Consider the following 16,580-nt stretch of genomic DNA (forward strand, 5'->3'; position numbering starts at 1 on the left):
TATTTACTAGTGCAAGACTTTGCAGTATTTGCCCACTCTTTGCAGAACTGCTCAAGCTCACAGTGCCTTGAAAAAGTATTCATACCCCTTGAAATTTTCCACATTTTGTCATGTTACAACAAAAAAAAAGTAAACGTATTTTATTGGGATTTTATGGGATAGACCAACACAAATTTGCACATAATGGTGAAGTTGAAGGAAAAATCATGGTTTTAAAAATGTTTTACACATATCTGAAAGGTGGGGCGTGCATTTCTATATATAGCCCCCCCGAGTCAATAGTTTGTAGAACCACCTTTCGCTGCAATTACAGCTGCAAGTCTTTTTGGTGATGTCTCTATCCACTCTGCATATCTAGAGTGAATTTTTTTTTTGCCCTTTCTTTGCAAAATAGCTCAAGCTCTGTCAGATTGGATGGAGAGCGTCCACTGAACAGAAATTTTCAAGTCTTACCACAGATTCTCAATTAGATTTAGGTCTGGGCTTTGACTGGGCCATTCTAACACATGAATATGCTTTTATCAAAACCATTCCATTGTAGCTCTGGCTGTATGTTTAGGGTCGTTATCCTGCTGGAACGTGAACCTCCACCCCAGTCTCAAGTCTTTTGCAGATTTACTTAACAGGTTTTCTTCTAAGATTGCCCTGTATTTGGCTCCATCCTTCTTCCCATCAACTCAGACCAACTTCCCTGTCCCTGCTGAAGGAAAGCATCCCCACAACATGATGCTGCCACCACCATGTTTTACAGTGAGGATAGTTTGTTCAGGGTGATGTGCAGTGTAGTTTTCTGCCACACATAGCATTTTGCCGTTAGGCCAAAGAGTTCAATTTTGGTCTCATCTGACCAGAGCACCTTCTTCCACATGTTTGCTGTTGTCCCCTACATGGCTTCTTGCAAACTGCAAATGGGACTTCTTATGGTTTTCTTTCAACAATGGCTTTCTTCTTGCCACTCTTCCATAAAGGCCAGATTTGTGGAGTGCACAACTAATAGTTGTCCTTTGGACAGATTCTACCACCTGAGCTGTGGATCTCTGCAGCTCCTCCAGTGTTACCATGGGGCTCTTGGCTGCTTCTCTGATTTTTTCAGTCCTTGCCCAGCCTGTCGGTTTAGGTGGACGGCCATGTCTTGGTAAGTTTGCAGTTGTGCCATACTCTTTCCATTTTCGGATGATGGATTGAAGGGTGCTCCGTGAGATGTTCAAAGCTTAAGACATTTTTTTTTTTTTTTATAACCTAACCATGCTTTAAATTTGACAACTTTATCCCTGACCTGTCTGGTGTGTTCCTTGGCCTTCATATTGCAGTTTGTTCACTAAGGTTCTCTAACAAACCTCTGAGGGCTGCACAGAACAGCTGTATTTATACTGAGATTAAATTACACACAGGTGGACTCTATTTACTAATTAGGTTTTTGTTTCCACTAGATTTGGATTAGGGGTTTCAGAGTAAAGGGGGCTGAATACAAATGCACACCACACTTTTCATATATTTGTAAAATTTTGAAAACCATTTATCATTTTCCTTCCACTTCACAATTATGTGCCACTTTGTGTTGGTCTATCACAAAAAAACCCAATAAAATACATTTACGTTTTGGTTGCAACATGACAAAATGTGGAAAATATCAAGGGGGTATAAATACCTTTTCAAGGCACTGTTTGTGTGTATTTATATATAAATATATTCGTTTTTTTACCCCCAGGTTTGCATAGTAAAACCGGTTTCATGTTTTTCTACTTTGTTGACTTTTAATTTTAGGTTCACGAACACCTATAATAATTATACCAGCTGCTACAACATCCCTGATAACCATGCTGAATTCTAAAGATCTTCTTCAGGATCTTAAGTAAGTAGTTAATGCTTTCAGAGGGACCAGATATTGCTAACCAAAGTAAAATGCAGACATGTAGAATCCCTATTGCTTTGCCCCAGTGCCAGGCCAGTCTTAAACTTGCCCTTCCTTTCTTGCTTCCGAACCCTTTTATTGGCCAGTTAGACCACCTAAAGTAGGGAGCAGATGAATCTTTGCTTCGTATACAGAGTACTGAAAGCTGTTGTAGATGGTGGTCTACCCTGCATATAAAAATAAAAGCTGACAGTTATTGTGACAATCATTTTGTCTGATTGCTGTCACATGCGTTTATTACTGGTACTTATACAATGTCAAAAATGTACGCATTGCTTTACATATCTATATATAGTACATTCACATCAGTCCCTGTACTTAAGGAGCTTACAAGTCACATGGCAGGGATCAGCACCTGGGACCCATGCTTGGGCCCCAGCACTTAGACCACCATAATTAATGAAAGCCTGGACACTTTCTGTACATTCCATGCATGCTAAAAGAGTGTTTCCGTTTATGTGTATGCACCTGTATGTGCACCCATTTGCACATTAGAAGAAACCCAGGGGCAAAATGTTTTACAGAAATACATTTTTATCCTTTTGCTTCATTGTTTTACTTAAGACCTAAATCTGCTTTATCTAGACCTAAAAATGTTAATTGGAAAATTTATCACACCAACTTTGTGTGTTAGTATGTTGTTTTTTTTGTTAACTGAACAATACAATGAAATATTCTAAGACTATGCATGACGAACTTGCCTGATGATATTTCCTAAACTCTATTCCCAAGTTAAGGTAAGTCATGTTTTTAGTATTACCCTCAGTGGGGAAAAGCTCTGCACAGAGGCAACTGCTAAAGCTTCAATGTACTGTTCTGCAAATTGACTGCTACTGAAAGAAATATAGGTTAAAACAGAACTAAAGGGTTTTTTTTTTTTTTTTTTAATAATGACCTTTAAAATTGTAGGTTACAAAATACATACACATAGTTTTGCAAAAGTTATTTTAATTATTTTTCCACAGTGCACAATTTGGGATTCTCTATGACTTCTTCGCTTCAGTTCATCTGTCTGCATAGCCCAAAGGTCATAAGCTTTCCACAGCTCCCTCTTAGCATGCCAATATGCTTCTATATTGGCATTAGAGGCAAAGACCATCAGACTAGTCAAGATGGCATGTGGGTAATGCAGCAAATGTTAACAAACATTAACAGATAACGTTAACAAATAATGTATGCATGTATTTTTTTTCATTCTTTATTAAGTACTTTATTGTTTTGTTTACAAAAGACATACATTGGTCTGCATACATGATTTTTAATTTGCAGTTTGAGTGTTTGCATTTTGCATTGAAATATATTTACTTTAGTTCTGTTTTAGTTGAAATAATGGTTATGTTTTGTGGTTTAAGCATTTCCTCATTTTAATAAATATGTTGATGTTTTTTTTGGAGATAATCATAACAAAAAAAATTCCCTTCGTGATGAGAACTGAGGATCACTGATATTTTTTGCTTATGTCTTATAGGCTTTAAAATACTTAGTCACTTTTCCTTATGATCTTCTTGCCAGAGTTCAGGATATTTATAATTTATCCTAAAAATACCAGTAATTGTAATAAGTGTTGTGTTCCAAAAAGGGCTTGTGAGTAATACTTGTAATGATAGTATTAAGTATATTCAGTTTTTTTACTTTGTATACATGTATTTTTCTCCATGTTCCATTCAAACCAAGCTGACAGATGTTTCCACAACTGATCAAGCATCTTTGGCAGTGTGTTTGTCCTAAACCCCTGTTGTCACCTTTTTTTTTATTTTATTTTTTTTTTAAACTTGTGGCAGCTCACAAATCCTCATGGAGCACTGGTAATGTCCAGTGTTTCAGAGAAAATTATATGGCAATGCTGATAAGTACCTGCTGTGTACAGGCGGTCCCCATGTTACAAACAAGATAGGGACTGTAGGTTTGTTAAGTCGAATTTGTAAGTCGGAACAGGTACATTTTTTTAAGTGTAGCCCCAGCCAAAAGAATAATTACGTTTTTTTGGATAGCATAAGGAAGGGTTAACAAGGGTTTTGGAGTGTGTCTATGGGAATGTTAGACCTCATGAACGCACATGTCTATACATATGTGATCAATATATTGATCAGTTTAAACTAATATTTTACTAAATGGCCATAGGCGGGAACATGACGTCGGGGATGGGGGGTGTGGCACAATTTTTTCATTGCACTGATTGGTGGTTTTATCACATATTCTTTGTTCACTGTTCACACTTAATCACATGCCTGACGAAGGGGTCCTGCGTGACTCCGAAATGTTGCACCTATCTTAATGTGATCCTTTTGCAATAAAAAGTTTCCTCGGACTGCTGTGAAAGATCCTTTGGTGTGCTGGCAAATATGTATGTATCTGTGATTGATCCAGTGTCCAGCTGGTGATCACTGCAGTACCCTCAACCGATGTGCCTATATCCAGGAAGGTGTGCGATGGGAAAATGAATTATTCCCTTTGAAAATATTTCGGGAAATTCCCCTGCTTGCACTGTCTCAGAAGGTAGCCTTTTTGGTGACCATCACCTCTACTTGCAGGGTGTTGGAAACTGACAGCGTTTTCGTTTTCCCTTATCTGGTGGTCCACAAAGATAGGTTGGTTCTTCGTCCACGCCCGACGTTCCTACCTAAGGTGGTCTTTGACTTCCATTTGAATGACGACCTCAAGCTGCCTTCCCTGTGTCCAAGGCCCACTCATCCCAAGGAATTTTCATTGCATGCCTTGGATGTGGTTCGAGGGATTTGGTGTTTCTGGCAGCCGCAGAGTCTTTTCGGAGGTCAGACTCACTGTTCACAGGTGGGCCAAGAAAAGGGCTGTCGGCTTCTTCTGCGAACATTTTCAGATGGATCAGACAGACGGTGACTCAGGGTCATATTCCTCCTTTCCCTGTAACTGTGCACCCTACTCAAATGCTTAATGCTTATTGGGCCTTCCGTCATCCAACATCAGTGGCGCAGGTTTGCAAGGCAGCCACTTGGTTGTCTGTCCACACTCGCAAATCTACACAGTGCATGTGTTGGCATCTGCGGATGCTTCCTTTGGCCGCAAGGTTTTTCAGTTAGCTGTTTAGAGGGTCTGTTCTTTTTGGGGGTGTGTTGTTCAGGTTAGGAGCTCAACAAAAAACTAGAGCCCGTTACCTGGATGGCTCTTGTGTTTTAGCCTTGGGATCTTTTGTTGTGCCAGCCCTCATGTTTGGTACTGCATGGGGCCTCCCTATGGTTCTGGATATGGAGCGTTGTCCATCAATGAACGAAGGAGAAAATAGGATATTTGTACCGTAAAATCAATTTCTCTGAGTTCATTGACGGACACAGCACCGACCCCTTTTATGGAGTTTTAATACTTCTGACACTGCTTGTTACTAAACTGAAGGCCTATAGCAGAGAGGGGGATGTATACCAACTATGACTGCCCATAGGCATAGCAAAGTCTTTTTTTTCTGCCTAGTGTCCTACTCCTGTAGGGGGCGATATAACCCTATGGTTCTGGATATGGAGTGATGTGTCCGTCAATGGACTGGTTTTTACCATAAGTACCAAAATCCTATTTTTTTGAGAGTCCACCCTTCTGTGTTTGAGCATGCTCTCTGTACTGCTTTGCTTCAAAACTGATGCATGTGAGTAGTAGGAAGTTACCCTTTGTTGGCCTAAAGTTTTTTCAGTTGACAATGTCGAATTCTCCATTCGTCAGCAGTATATTCCTGCTATCCCTGTTGATTTAATCAAACCTCCTTATAAATGACAAGATTAATCTTTTTTATACTTTCTTCATTTAAATTTGTGATGTGTATTTTAATTTTTTATTTATTTTCTTCCAAAGATTTGTTTCCTCAGAAGAAAAAAAGAAGCAAGGTTGTCAAAGAGAAAATGAGGTCCTGATCCAACGACGAAAGGATCAAATGCAGCCTGGTGGTACAAGTATAAGCGTTACTGTTCCTTATAGAGTCATAGATCAGCCCCTGAAGCTTTTGCCTCAAGACTGGTATGTTTATTTGTCATTGCTTGTGTTATTTTGCCTTACAAAATCCTAGATCAGCCACTATTGCTATCTGGAGGAATATGTACTACACTCCTCTGTTTGTTACAGTTGTATAGAATTGAATGTGTTTTAGGTAAATCCGTCATGAAGCTGGTCATTGCAAACTGAGCATACAGTGAAAAAGCACACAATCATTAGTCAGTGAAATCTACATGGTAAAAGGACCAGAAAGTTCACATCTATGGCCAATGAAATTGTATGAAAATTCTTATTGGTCTTGTGAGGGTTCAGGTGGTTGGCTAGACTCCGCTTCTACAGAAAAACTTGAGATTTGTAGAAAAACCCTTCTATCTTTGACCTATTGGTCTTTTGACATTTGATTATTACTTGGGTTACCTTCTTATGATTTTTATAATTTAGCCAGTTTGAATTGCCCAGGTTCGTGGCCGTCCTGCATTAAAGCTTTTTGTTTTCTATTGTGCTGATAATGATGCTTTATTTTATTGTTGCTTAACATTTAAAGCCCAATTTATCCTTTTCCTGCCCTCGTGACCTGTTTTGTTTTTTATTCTCTTCATACTTTAAATCCAATGTCCGCTCTGTCACGTGATATTACAGCTCCTTACTCTTGTCTGGTGGTAGGCGGTCTTTACTGCTGCGCAAAACATTCAGCAGGTGACAGATAGGCACCATTCTTTGCAGTAGTATTGTGAGTCTAAGGGCACACCCACAGGGTTGGGTCTGTTGCAGCCTTTGGTTCACAGGAAGTGGATTGAATCATGAAGAGGAATGTAGCTGTGCATAAGGAGAGGTGAGTATAGCAGTGATACAATTTTAACTCAAACATTTAGAATGTCCTCAGAAATATTAGGGAAAATAAGTGAATAAGTTACTGGTATTTCTTGCTATTTCTGGAACATTCCCTTTTGGACTTTCCTGATATAAAATTTCTATATTTGTCTTGCCGGTAATATAACATTTTCTTTATTTATTTAAAGGGACCGTGTGGTTGCTGTGTTTGTTCAGGGCCCTGCCTGGCAGTTCAAAGGGTGGCCATGGGTATTGCCTGATGGATCTCCAGTTGATATCTTTGCAAAAAGTAAGCCTTTGCTTCTTTAAATTATCTGTTTGTGGAAAGCAACAACTTCCAAAGGGTTATTTTTCACCACTGAAATATATAGGTAGAAAGAAATTATTACATGAGCATATCAGCTAAATATACTGTATGGATTTTTCACGTGGCAGTCTATTTGCCCAGATAATATACATTATCCATACTCTTAAACTTCTTTTTAAAAGTAAAGTTATACAAATATAGCTGTAACCTGTAAATGCTCATTTCCATTTTTTTTTTTTTGTAGTTAAAGCCTTCCATCTTAAGTATGATGAAGTTCGACTGGACCCCAATGTGCAAAAATGGGATGTTACACTGTTGGAACTGAGTTACCACAAAAGACATCTGGACAGACCCGTCTTCTTGAAATTTTGGGAAACCTTGGACAGGTACTGACTTACATTGACATTTTTTTTTTTCCTAGATACGGATATCAAAAGGTAAGGTAGACACAAATGGTTTCAGTAAATACTAGGAGCTATATTTAAGGTTGGGTGGATTATTAGTTATACAATAAATTGTTGTGTAATTTTATAGCAAACTAAATTTTTAGAAGGCGAACTTCTCAGTTTTAAATAAAGAAATTGCGACCCTAATCTTACGGAAATATGTATAACGTACATGTAATTAAATATTTGTGTACAGTGTAAAAAAAAATCAAGCCAAACACAAGTATGTAAAAATGTGTACAGTGTATCCAAAAGAATTACATAAACCCAAGGTGAGAAACTCCATAATGTGTACTACAGTCTAAAAATAATCCTCATGTGCATTCCTCTCCCAGTGAACCTTCATCACTGTGCTCCACCCAAAAAAGACTTATCGGAAGAATATGACTCTCGAAAGATAGAGAAGTCCTTTAACGCTAAATCCAAGATTAGCCTCTGGTTAGCAATGGTCTTTCCCAGTGGATAAACAGTCATCAGCATAAGCGAGATTAAATGGCACGAGGACAAAACAGTTGACAATCTTCCTCAGCCTCAAGTTCTCAAAGTTTCTTAGTTTGGCAGATCTTAACCTCAATAGCATTGGATGTCCTTAGGTTGAGGTAGTTATACTGGGATAATACAATCACTTCTGCAGGAGGCAGAAGGGACCCCCCCCAATCCCTGCGACCCAGTGGTGACAGCGGCACTACACAGAGAGGAACTGACATTTTCCTCCCTCTTTGACTCTGGAAGCGACAAGGATTTTGTCATTTCCGATTTGTTTAACTGGACGGAAAGCAGCTAATCAGACTGGTCTGTGCCTGATTATTGGCTGCATGGGTGGCCAGAGGAGTGATTTGTGGTCTAATAGGCCCCATATCTCTCCAAAAAGAGGACATGTCATGGCCCAAGCTGCCCCAAGGGATGTTGTTCATCCCTTGTGATAGCAATAAAGGTAATCTAAAAAAAAAAAAAAATTAAAGACACAGTGTAAAAATAAGTTTTGGGTAAAATATTTAAATAAAAGTGATTTTCTTTACTATTTTGACTTATATTGAGATCCAACTTCATTCTTTCTTGGGTCTTACTGGCCATTTCTTGACCTTTGATATTCAACTTCAAAACTGTACCTTGTCCCACAGTAGTAAGACTGGCGTCTAATATTTGCTTCAGAAACTGGGTCCTGCGTTCAGTACTCACCATGGCACATCATGCACTTTATTCACAAGGTGCAATACACGTCTAGGGCCGTAGTGCATTTCTGTGGCACCCAGACCCTGAAGACCCCTTAAGGGGTATGTTCACCATTACAGGTGAGGTTTGGTCCCTATAGGGGGAACTGTTCTTATATTTGTGACTGGGTCCTGTTTTTACGCGTGGGATGTTATTTACTTTATTGTATCCCTCTGTAAATGACTCTACTATGTTTATTATATTTGTTGTATTTTTCCAACAAAGCTTTGCTGCTCAGGTGCTGATTCATTCCACCCTCCATTTCTACTGAGAGAAAAGCACGTCTTCTGGTATCTCAGCTGTTCCAGAGACAGCCATTGGACACCGTTCAGCGCCTGGGTTATCGTGGCTGTCTTTCCAGACACGCTAATACCTCCTTATTCTACATTATTATTTTATAGTACCCCAAAGAGAATCCCCTAACATAGCAAGAGAAAAGAGAGCCTAATGGTACTCATGCAATGCAACACTTAAGGTGATGTTCCCCTGCATAAATTGAGACAAGGGAAGGGAAACGGGACTTTGAGTGAGGTTACAAGGATTATTTGTATCTCCATCCCTATTATAACATGAAAAGTGGGGGGGGGGGTTTGGGACTTTAAATGAGGCGTGTGGTCATGACCATAAATGGTATAGACAAATTGGAATGTATATGTTCATATGAGTAGATTTATTAGTATGTAAATATAATACAGCATAAAAACAATAAATGTCATGCATCAGAACATGTCAGGAGATATACACTGGTATGACAGAATGATATAAAAATTATTGTAAGAACAAGAAGCATAGTATGTATATTAAAAAAGAATAGCGCAACCATGCAAAAGAAATGACTATCAAATATGGAGACCGTCCATAAATAAAAATGGGGATTTAGTTCCACCATATGGCCATATCGTGCTCAAGCCCACCACTGCGTCAAAGTACCCCATTATCGGTGGGTCCTACACTATCCATAAAAAAGGGGTGAATCCAGCCTCTCTTACCCTTGGAGACAACGCTCCTTGCTGGGAAGGTGTGCTAATGCACTGCAGGGGACTCCTCCTATATCTACTTGATAGAGGACACCAATAGAGTACAGGTGTGTGTGGGGGATGGGATGCTCAACCCCATAAGTCTGGTCAGACCGAATACATAATAAACAAGCAAAAAATTGGGGGAGCAGACCCTGAACATGTATATCTAAAGCCGGTGCAGCTATGGACCAAGCAACATGTATATTAAAAAAGAATAGCGCAACCATGCAAAAGAAATGACTATCAAATATGGAGACCATCCATAAATAAAAATGGGGATTTAGTTCCACCATATGGCCATATCGTGCTCAAGCCCACCACTGCGTCAAAGTACCCCATTATCGGTGGGTCCTACACTATCCATAAAAAAGGGGTGAATCCAGCCTCTCTTACCCTTGGAGAAAAATTCCCCAATTTTTTGCTTGTTTATTATGTATTCGGTCTGACCAGACTTATGAGGTTGAGCATCCCATCCCCCACACACACCTGTACTCTATTGGTGTCCTCTATCAAGTAGATATAGGAGGAGTCCCCTGCAGTGCATTAGCACACCTTCCCAGCAAGGAGCGTTGTCTCCAAGGGTAAGAGAGGCTGGATTCACCCCTTTTTTATGGATAGTGTAGGACCCACCGATAATGGGGTACTTTGACGCAGTGGTGGGCTTGAGCACGATATGGCCATATGGTGGAACTAAATCCCCATTTTTATTTATGGATGGTCTCCATATTTGATAGTCATTTCTTTTGCATGGTTGCGCTATTCTTTTTTAATATACATGTTGCTTGGTCCATAGCTGCACCGGCTTTAGATATACATGTTCAGGGTCTGCTCCCCCAATTTTTTGCTTGTTTAAGAAGCATAGTATGACAAAATAAATACATGATCCACAGATTTGCATCATGAATGCTCGACGCGTTTCGTGTATGTAACACTTCCTCAGGAGCTGGTGCAATTAATTGACTGTGGAAAAAGAAATATAATGAGAGTAACAATGTGTGTAAGAGTATGTAAATGTCTCTATCGGGCACATGAATAAAATAAAGAATGGCTTACAATAAAAATAGATGTTGGAGCTATTACCTCTGGTAACTTGCCATGGGAGAACCCCTATATCATCCGCCCCAGGAGCTGAGGGAGCGATGCCAGGCACGCGGGGTGGTGAACCGTTTAAAGTAGGATGAAAGGATATGATGGCTGGGAGAAAGATCATCATCTCACTAATCCATTCCGTATGATTTCTATGAGTAATTATGATATAATTAGAGAGCCACTTTAAAAACCCTTATGAAGACAACCTTTTGCAATCGACTGTTTTCAAGGTAATTTGATTTGTCAGACACTTGCTAACTAGTCTGGGCAAATGAATAGAGAACACTATCCTGTCTTTAAGGACCCTGTTCTGCTAAAACAATTGCAGCACCTGCCATAACCACTGTTGTTTTGTACTTATACCTCATTAAAAGTACTTTTCCAGATTCTTAAAATGTAAAAGGCATCTTTTACACATGTTTTTTTAGTGGTGAATGTTGTGAAACACTTGATAAAATTTATCAAGGAAAATAGTGGATGGCAAGGTAGTTTTACCCCACTAAAAACATCCTAAGCCTACTTCTACTACTATGGCTACTACTTTTCCTCACCAAAATAGAGGTCCCTTTGCACCACCCAGGCATCCTTTCTTCACAAGCCTTGGACCTTAAAACCCTCCAAACATTTCCAGAATCCATCCTCACAATGAAGGGGCACCCTCATTTTTCAGAGTGGAGATGTCTATTGGCATTGGTACCAGTTTGGATGAGAGTCTTCTTGGACCTCTGAATCCAATTTGTAATTTCTGAATGCCACAAAATATTTTTTCTCTGCCCTTTCTTCAATTCCTACCCTCCTAGTCTGGCAGCTTCACCTCAAAGACAGGCATATTTGTGGGCTGCCCTGTTCCTTTAGTAACGAGGACTGGTAAACCCTGTTTCTTGAGAGGAAACGTTCAAGGGGGTTTTACTCAAACCTATTCACAGTTCCAAAAGCAAATGGAGGCAGTTACCCCATTTTGGACCTAAAATCCATAAACCAACATATGTATGTCCCCAAATTGTGCATGGAGTTTGCAAGATCTTTTATTGCTGCTCTTCGATTGGGGGAATTTATGGCATCTGTATCCAAAATGCCTATCTTCACATTCGCATCTTTTCCACCATTTTTTTTTTTTGTTTTTTTAATTTTTCTTTGGAACAAATGCTTTAAATTTGTTTCCCTGCCATTCAGGCTTCCCTCTGCACTTAGTCTAAACAAAAGTGCTTGCTCCGCTCCTGGCCCTGCTAAGATCTGAGACCATCCATGTCAGACTTTCTGCTAAAAGATTCAAGAAGTCTGCACTCCAGCCTTCCTATCATCTGAAGTATTTTGGGGCTGATCTTGGACACAGCCCAGGTAAACATTTTCCTTCCCCAGGAAATGATTGCTTCTCTGAGGTTCAGTTGTTGGACAATTCCAGGTCAATCAGGCGTCCCTCAACTCTCTTCTGAATGAGGGTTCTGGGTCTCATGGTGTCATCCTTCAATGCCTTCCCTTTGCTCAGTTCCACTGAAGACCTTTGCAGCTCAACATTCTCATGTGGGACAAGCGGATTCATTTTTCGCATTGCTCATTACTTGTATCGAGCAAGGCAGAAATCTCCCTGGCATGGTTGATTTCCAACTCCGTCCAGAAAACCTTGTCGCCAAAGGACTTGATGTTCCCCGACATTCTGGAGTGGAGAGCCATAAGGCTGACTCTTCTACACTGGAGACCCCTTTTACACAGTCACCTAGACAGTGTGCAGTCGGACAGTGCCATGGCTGTGGCCTACATACAGTAAATCAAGTGGGTACAAGACATCGGGCAGCCCTGATATAAGCGAGTCTGATTCTCTGCTGGGTGGAAAATAACATTCATATTCTCTCTTTCCACACACTGGGAGTGGAAAATTGGCAAGTGGATTTCCTGAGTTGCCAAGGCCTGGACTCTGGAGAGTGGTCCCTCCACTCAGGGTTTTTCTGATGCTATTTCAAAACTAGCAGGGGTACCAGATTTAGACCTAATGACCTCCATATGAAAAAAAAAATATAGGTTGGTTGCCAGGTCCAGGCATCCATTGGCCTTTGCAGTGGATTCCCTGGAGATTTCTTCGTCCCCATTCAGACTTGTGTATTCATTCCTTCCAGTGAAGCTTCTCCCTTAACTGCTTCATAAGATGAGAAGAATTTGGTGTTCCTCATCACACCAATTTAGCCAAGGAGAATAGACTCCTGGCAGACATGCATTTGCCAGGCCTCCTGCCACAGGGACCTCTGTTCCACCCGATTTCTCAGTCACTAAGTTAGCGGCATTGTTTACTCTTATTCCCACCTTGCTCAAGGCAAGAAAATCTACCTCTCATATGATCTACCATTGCACCAGAATCCTAGTTATGTATACATTGTGTTAGATATATGGTCATTATGATTTGCTGATTCATTCAAACAGGTATCCTAACTTTTTTTTTTGTTTTTTTTGTTTTTTGAGCCAAATGTACACTCAAAGATGCAAGTTTTTTTTTTTGAGATTTGACATTTTCTTTAATGAGCATTTCTAAGACCGAACATAAACTAAACTTTTTTTGTTTGTTTTTTTAGATACATGGTGAAGCACAAATCACACCTACGGTTCTGAAATATATGTCTGCATTTGGAGAGCAAATTATGGATTTATGACATGCCCTAAGGGTGGAACTGTTAAGAAATGTAAAAAAAAATAATCCTTGAACAACCAACCAACCATCCATCTTGGCTCCAAGGACTTACTGCCATAACTTGCATTCACAACAAGATAGTGTGATATTTTTTAATTAAAGTTTGCATAATGTCTACAATTCAAATTGTATATTTTGATAGTCACAAATACTTTGTTTTAAACAGCATTTTGTTTAGATTTTGTTTGTAGAAGGCGCGGCTCGATGCTATTGGTGCATTCTGTAATGAAGTACCTTACTCTGAAATCTGTTTTCCAGTAAATGTGTAAAACTGCAGTTTAGCATTTAAAATTGCCAAACTGGCATAAGAAGTGAATTGTGTACAGTGGTGCGAATGGGGACTTAAATATATATATTTTCTGTTTATGTACAAAAAGGAAATATAAATATTACCGTTTTTTTCAACAGTTAAGTTTGCTTTCTCTATTCCCACAGATGTCTAAGATCAGCTGAGGTCTAAATATAAGTCAATAAAAAAAGTGAGCTCTGTACACTGGTCTGTATGCTTTTAGGATGTATTTAGTAGAATTGACATGCTAAATACATAGCTGAACCACATATAGGAAAGGTTTACCTGCCAAAATAATACTAAAGCAGTGGATGTAAACTTAGGAAATGAAAAAGCAAAGCGGGTGCAGATTAAGTGCAGTAGTATGAAACTCAAGTAAGAGAAAAAAAAAGTAGCCACTTGACTGTCAGAATCATCGCTCATGAGCATCACTCCACCCCAAATTGTTGGTCTGAAGTCAGCGCTTGTCAGAAGCAGGAAATCGCCAATGCCAGAAGGAAAACTCTGTCAGATCTTAAAACAGTTCTTTAGACAGCTGGGAAGCCTCATCCATAACATCACACGCTACTGGAGAAGAGGCCACGGTGACCCTTTAAGAAACCTTCCCCCTTTTATCAAACCAGCCTATTTTTTAGCATTTTCTTCTTAAAAGTTTCATACAACTGCACTTAGTTTGTGCCCTCTGCTTTTTCATTTGTTGTCCGCTTGAGATTACCCTGGTTTCCAGAGATGCTGCATCTGGAGCAGTGTGTTTAAGTGTATTAAACTTGAAAGCAAACCTTTATTATGTTGCAGCTCACCAAATTCGTTTTCGTTTTCCCTTTTAGGCTTGCTTTCTTCTATTTTCATCTGGTAATATATCCAGGAAGGGCGTTACTTGCCAGATCACCAGTTGAAAACAGAAGGAAAAAGCCTTAAAAAAGAAAAGGAATGCAGCCACCACATCGAATAATTGGTAAGCTGCAGTATACAGGCAGTCCCTGAGTTACAAACTTCCCACTTACATACAACTCATACTTGGGAACGGAGGCAGTGTGACGTCGTGGGGGTCATACTGCTGCTCCCCGCATGCTGCCACCTACTGTCCAGCAGACTTGTCGGCAATCCCACATCAATGCATGGCCAGTTAACTCTTCGCTAAGCTATCCAAATCTTAAAAATATTTTTTTGGCTGGTGTTGCATTTAAAAAAATGTACCTATTCGAACTTTCATACAAATTCAACTTAAGGACGAACCTACAAAACCTATCTTGTTCGTAACCCGGAGACTGCCTGTATTACATTTTGGTTTTGGGTTTAATATCGCTTTAAATTACTGTAAGGTCAGAGACCAAGGGAAGTCTCAAAGTGGTTACTAAAGAGGATCAGTCAGTGTAACTGAAGCAAACTTATTAGTTTAGTACAAAAAGTAGCAAAAAACTATAGAAAATGCCTCCACCATTCAAATTAAAAAAATGACGTCTTTAAAAACAAAAGTCCAGGAACAAATTACTCTCGCATACCAAGTGGCCCACGGTGTAGATAACCTCACAAAGAACCCCTGATTGAGTAGAGATGTGGAATTTTACTACCCCCCCCCCCCCCCCCCCCCAAGTATGGCCTAAATCATATTTATTATTAAGACGTACCCACATTGCATTACCAAAAGGTATTATAAATTGGGGAGTCGGCAAGAAGAGCTCAAGCTGCAGGGACTAACTAAACCAGCTATAGATGCAGTAAATCCAATAACGCATAACTCCTAAAAAAAAAAAAAAAAAAATAGGTTCTGGTTCTCCATTAGGGCCCTCTGATTCCTACTGTATTAAAGTGTATAGTAGTTGTACTGTCTACCCTCAAGTTGTAAAGCGCTGCGTAAACTGTCAGTGCTATATAAATCCTGTATAATAATAATTTAAGGCTTAATCTGATCTAATAAAACAAAGATCAGTGATAGTCCATATAGCAATCCAAATGTGTCTATTACCACTTCGGACTGCCCACCGTGTATTTACATTGCTACTTTGATGATAAATACCTGAGTTATGGCAGCAAATAGCTGCCCATAACCCCGGTATTTTCGTACATGCCCAGCGATCCTCTTTCACAGAAAAGTGGTTTGCCCCACAGGATCACTTTTATGGGCGGCAGGGAAGTGCCCACCCCCCTCCCGCCGCTTCTCTGTCGTTTTCCACGCTTACCAGAACCGTCAGCAGGGAAAGCGATTCGATCCTCTGTGTTGCTTGGCAGGAAGTCGAGTGAGGGCAAGATGGCCCACACTCGACTCTATGCCCTTGGAGGACCGAAGCAACGTCAAACGTCACTTCCGCCCAATGGCCATAAAGGGCCACATTTTTTTATTTTTTATTCTTTTTTAATTTATTTTTTTATTGCTTTTAAGTGTAAATGTGAGATCTGAGATCTTTTTAACCCCACATTTCACATTAAAGAGGACCTGTCATGCTTATTTCTATTACAAGGGATGTTTTACATTGCTTTTAATAGGAATAAAAGTGATAAAAAAAACATATTTTTTTTTTTTTTAAGGGACAGTGTAAAAATAAAAAATGTAAAAGGTAAAATAAAAAAAAAAATTTAAAGCGCCCTGTCCCTCCGAACTTGCATGCAGAAGCAAACGCGTATGCAAGTTGCACCCACATGTGTAAATGGTGTTCAAACCACACATGACGTATCACCGCAATCGTTTGAGCGAGAGCAATAATTTTAGCACCAGACCTCCTCTGGTCTGTACCTCTAAACTGATAACTTGTAGAAAATTTTAAAGCGTTGTCTTTAGAAATTTTTTAAATACCAAGTTCGTCGCCATTCTATGAGTGTGCGCAATTTTGAAGCATGACATGTATATCA

General features: G+C 39.7%; 1 protein-coding gene across 1 annotated transcript in view; it reads left to right on the forward strand.

Moving 5' to 3' along the window:
• CDC73 (cell division cycle 73) overlaps positions 1-13,849 on the forward strand; it is a 151,305-nt gene extending 137,456 nt beyond the window's left edge. Inside the window, exons 12-16 of the mRNA XM_082266319.1 lie at positions 1,765-1,852; positions 5,726-5,887; positions 6,883-6,983; positions 7,246-7,387; positions 13,329-13,849. Of these exons, the coding sequence (XP_082122445.1) occupies positions 1,765-1,852; positions 5,726-5,887; positions 6,883-6,983; positions 7,246-7,387; positions 13,329-13,365 (530 nt within the window). The 3' untranslated portion in view covers positions 13,366-13,849. The remainder of the gene's footprint in view (positions 1-1,764; positions 1,853-5,725; positions 5,888-6,882; positions 6,984-7,245; positions 7,388-13,328) is intronic.
• Positions 13,850-16,580: the final 2,731 nt, after the last annotated feature.

This window comes from Pelophylax lessonae, assembly GCF_965119305.1.
Source record: "Pelophylax lessonae genome assembly, chromosome: 8".
In the NCBI taxonomy this organism is placed as follows: domain Eukaryota; kingdom Metazoa; phylum Chordata; class Amphibia; order Anura; family Ranidae; genus Pelophylax; species Pelophylax lessonae.